We start from the raw sequence: 3,229 nt of genomic DNA, 5'->3' as shown, positions 1-3,229 counted from the left end.
AAAAATTTTTAAAAAGGTTTGGAGGCTGGGACAGGAGAACTCCCGGGGGCCGGTTTCTCCCTGTGGGGAGCCACAGCAGGGAAGGGAGGGAGAAGAGGTCATGAACCAGTCCCTCTGTAGTCTCCCCATAAAGTGATTTGGCCCCTTGTCCCTTCTTATTCCCAGAAGAACCTGGGGCCTGCCTTTCCCCTCTCCAGGATATGATGATTCTGCAATTAATCATGCTTGCTCTGGTGACAGGTATGGGGGAGATGGAGGAGGGCAGGGGCCTCCTTCTCAAATCTTTAAGACCTCTCAGCCCTCTATGTCTGGATACTGCCAGAGCTGATACTCAAAATACAGATTAATCCATAGAGGGGCTAAATGGATATATGAGCCATAATGAGGTCTCAAATGCCTCTTGCCAGGACAGGCGTAATCTCTTTAGATGCTAGAATGGGGAGAGGTCAAGGGGTCCCAGGGGAAGGGTCAGGGTAGCTGGGGAGACACTCAAAGAGCCCAGAACGGTAGCCACTGACCAACCAGTACGGAAGCAGTTCAATCATTGAATATCTGGCCCGTGCAGACAGTGCTTCCCAGCAGGACACAGGGCTGGGGTCCACATCCCCCACCCCTCCTCGGTTCTCTTCACCCCCACTTCTACCTGAGCCCCTCTTTTGCCCTCACTCCCCTCCAGGGCATGTAGGGGGAGAGACCAGGATCATCAAGGGGTATGAGTGCTCTCCTCATTCCCAGCCCTGGCAGGTGGCTCTGTTCCAGAAGACACGGCTACTCTGTGGGGCGACGCTCATCGCTCCCAAATGGCTCCTGACAGCAGCTCACTGCCGCAAGCCGTGGGTGCGGGGGCTGGGGTGGGCCGGCAGGGGGCTGGAGATGGAGAGATGGATGGAGAGGGGGGCTTGGGGACGGGGAGAATGGGCGCGGGGTCAGAGCACCCAACCCCGGGTGGGGTGGGGCGGGCACTGATCATGGGCACCGAGCTGAGACGGGACGGAAGGATGGGAGGTGGTGGCAAGGGGCTGGGGGCTGGGCTGGGGCTATGGTTTGGAAGGAGGCTTCCGTGGGAAATGGGGATGAGGTCGAAAGTGGAACTTCATTCCTTTGTTCTCTCCGTTGCCCTCAACCCTTCCCCTCCCCTCTGTGTCTCCTGCCTCCCTTCCTGACCGCCCACCTCTGACCGCATCTCTCCCACCTCAGCCGCTATGTAGTTCACCTGGGGGAGCACAACCTCCAGCGGCAGGATGGCTGTGAGCAGACCCGAATGGCCACCGAGTCCTTCCCCCACCCGGACTTCAACAACAGCCTCCCCAACAAAGACCACCGCAATGACATCATGCTGGTGAAGCTGGCGACAGCGGCCATCATCACCCGGGCCGTGCAACCACTCAGGCTGTCGACCCGCTGTGTCACTCCTGGCACCCGCTGCCTCATTTCCGGCTGGGGCACCACCTCCAGCCCCCAGTGTAGGGGCTCCAGAGGGGGACCCGGAGGGGCTGGGCGGGGCGGGTGGAAGGGCAGAGGGACAGAGGGAACCAGAGCAGAGGGGAGAGCCATAGAGCATGGAAGTGCAAGAGGGGGCTTCCTGGGGGTGTCAGTGGTGGAATAAGTCAAAAAGAAGAGACACACAAATAAGGGCTGGGGAGGAGGGAGACAACGTGGGGGCATTGGAGTCAGACAGACACCATGATGCTCAATGCCAGACCCACAACCTGCTAGTTGTGGGACCTCAGGCAAGTGGCTTCATCCCTCTGAACCTTGGTTTTCTTCTCTATAAAATGAGATTAATCGCATCCACCTACCAGGGTTGGATTAGAGATAGTGTCTTTGGAATACCTGGCATCATAGTTACTGGATAGCGATACCAGGGCCGAGAGATGAGCTGGGTGCCAGGAAGGACAGGACCCGGGTGTGGGGTGGGTGTAGAGCAAGGTCCTGGGCCCAGAGCAGGCTCTGTAGCGTGGGCAAGGGGCCGGGGGCTCTCGTTTTCCACACCCCTTCATGCCGTTTCCACAGTGCACCTGCCCCATGCCTTGCGGTGTGCCAACATCACCATCATTAAGCACGAAGAGTGTGAGAGCGCCTATCCGGGCAACATCACAGACACCATGGTGTGTGCCAGCGTCCGGGAAGAGGGCAAAGACTCCTGCCAGGTCAGGGGGCAGGGCCTGGGTCTCCAGCCACATCCCTGTGCCCATCTCCCACCTCAGCTTGCTTCTCCATCAACATCCACTATCTCATCCCCAACCCTAACCCCGTCTCTCCTCCCTAAAGCCCTCAGTCCATCTCCACCCCTAGTTCCTATTTCTAACCTCTGTGTGATCCCCAGCTCCATCCCCATTCCCACCCCCAATTCCAGCCCCAACCAGCCCCCAATCCATTTTCAACCCTCACCCCATCTTTATTGCTACCCATAGCTCCAACCTCATCCCAAATCCTCTCGCCAACTCCATCCTCAATCTCCACCCCAATCCCAACACCATCCCTAACCCTGCCCCTCCCCCATGGCCATCCCGCCCCCTTTTGTGACTGGTTGTCTCTCTCTCCATACCCAGGGTGACTCTGGGGGCCCTCTGGTCTGTGATGGGTCTCTTCAAGGCATTATCTCCTGGGGCCAGGATCCATGTGCTGTCACCAGAAAGCCTGGTGTCTATACCAAGGTCTGCAAATATGTAGACTGGATCCAGAACACTATGGAGAATAATTAGCCAGGACCAGCTCACCACAGCTCAACACCCCTGATCCCGTTTGGTGATGTGCCTCTTCACTCTGTTAATAGTCGAGCCCAAGAGAGGATGTCTTTATATATTTTCTTTTCAGCTACCTTAACTATGAGACATGTTGTGGTTTAATAATCAACTTGGGGTTTGGAATTAGTCGGGCCTCGGTTCAAATCCTGCCTTGTACTAACTTGTGGTTCTGGGAGAGAGGAGTGTTCTCTGGTTCACTGTTGTAACTCCAGCCCCAAAGGCACTCATCAAGGTTTCAATAAAAACTGAGTGAATGAATCTTTGGAGTGCTTACTATAAGCCAGACCTGGTCCAAGGGCCTTTAAACATATCAACTAACTTAATCTTGACAATGATTAAGTGCTATTATTGTACCCATTTTGCAGATGAGGAAACTGGGGAACAGAGAAACAAGTCACTTACTCATAGTCACACAGCCAGTAAGGAGAAGAGCAAGGAATCTAAAGCAAAGTGATTTCTTTTTCCTTTTCTTTTCTTGTCTT

General features: G+C 55.2%; 1 protein-coding gene across 1 annotated transcript; it reads left to right on the top strand.

The window, feature by feature from the left end:
- The first annotated feature begins 173 nt into the window (after window positions 1–173).
- KLK11 (kallikrein related peptidase 11) lies at window positions 174–2,705 on the top strand. Its single transcript, XM_077749094.1, has 5 exons — window positions 174–240; window positions 677–833; window positions 1,198–1,463; window positions 2,014–2,150; window positions 2,553–2,705. The coding sequence occupies exons 1-5, from the start codon at window positions 201–203 to the stop codon at window positions 2,703–2,705; spliced, it is 753 nt and encodes a 250-aa protein (XP_077605220.1). The 5' UTR covers window positions 174–200.
- Window positions 2,706–3,229: the final 524 nt, after the last annotated feature.

The sequence above is a fragment of the Crocuta crocuta genome, unplaced genomic scaffold (assembly GCF_008692635.1).
Source record: "Crocuta crocuta isolate KB4526 unplaced genomic scaffold, BGI_CrCroc_1.0 C29454692, whole genome shotgun sequence".
Classification (NCBI taxonomy): domain Eukaryota; kingdom Metazoa; phylum Chordata; class Mammalia; order Carnivora; family Hyaenidae; genus Crocuta; species Crocuta crocuta.
This window is presented reverse-complemented; position numbering and strand designations above follow the sequence as displayed.

Excerpts from the sequence above, each read along its gene's own strand:
- KLK11 (XM_077749094.1), top strand. The coding sequence starts at position 201 with ATGATGATTCTGCAATTAATCATGCTTGCTCTGGTGACAG. Across the intron at positions 1,464-2,013 it reads CACCACCTCCAGCCCCCAGT|TGCACCTGCCCCATGCCTTG; the intron begins GTAGGGGCTCCA and ends CCGTTTCCACAG. Across the intron at positions 2,151-2,552 it reads AGGGCAAAGACTCCTGCCAG|GGTGACTCTGGGGGCCCTCT; the intron begins GTCAGGGGGCAG and ends CTCCATACCCAG.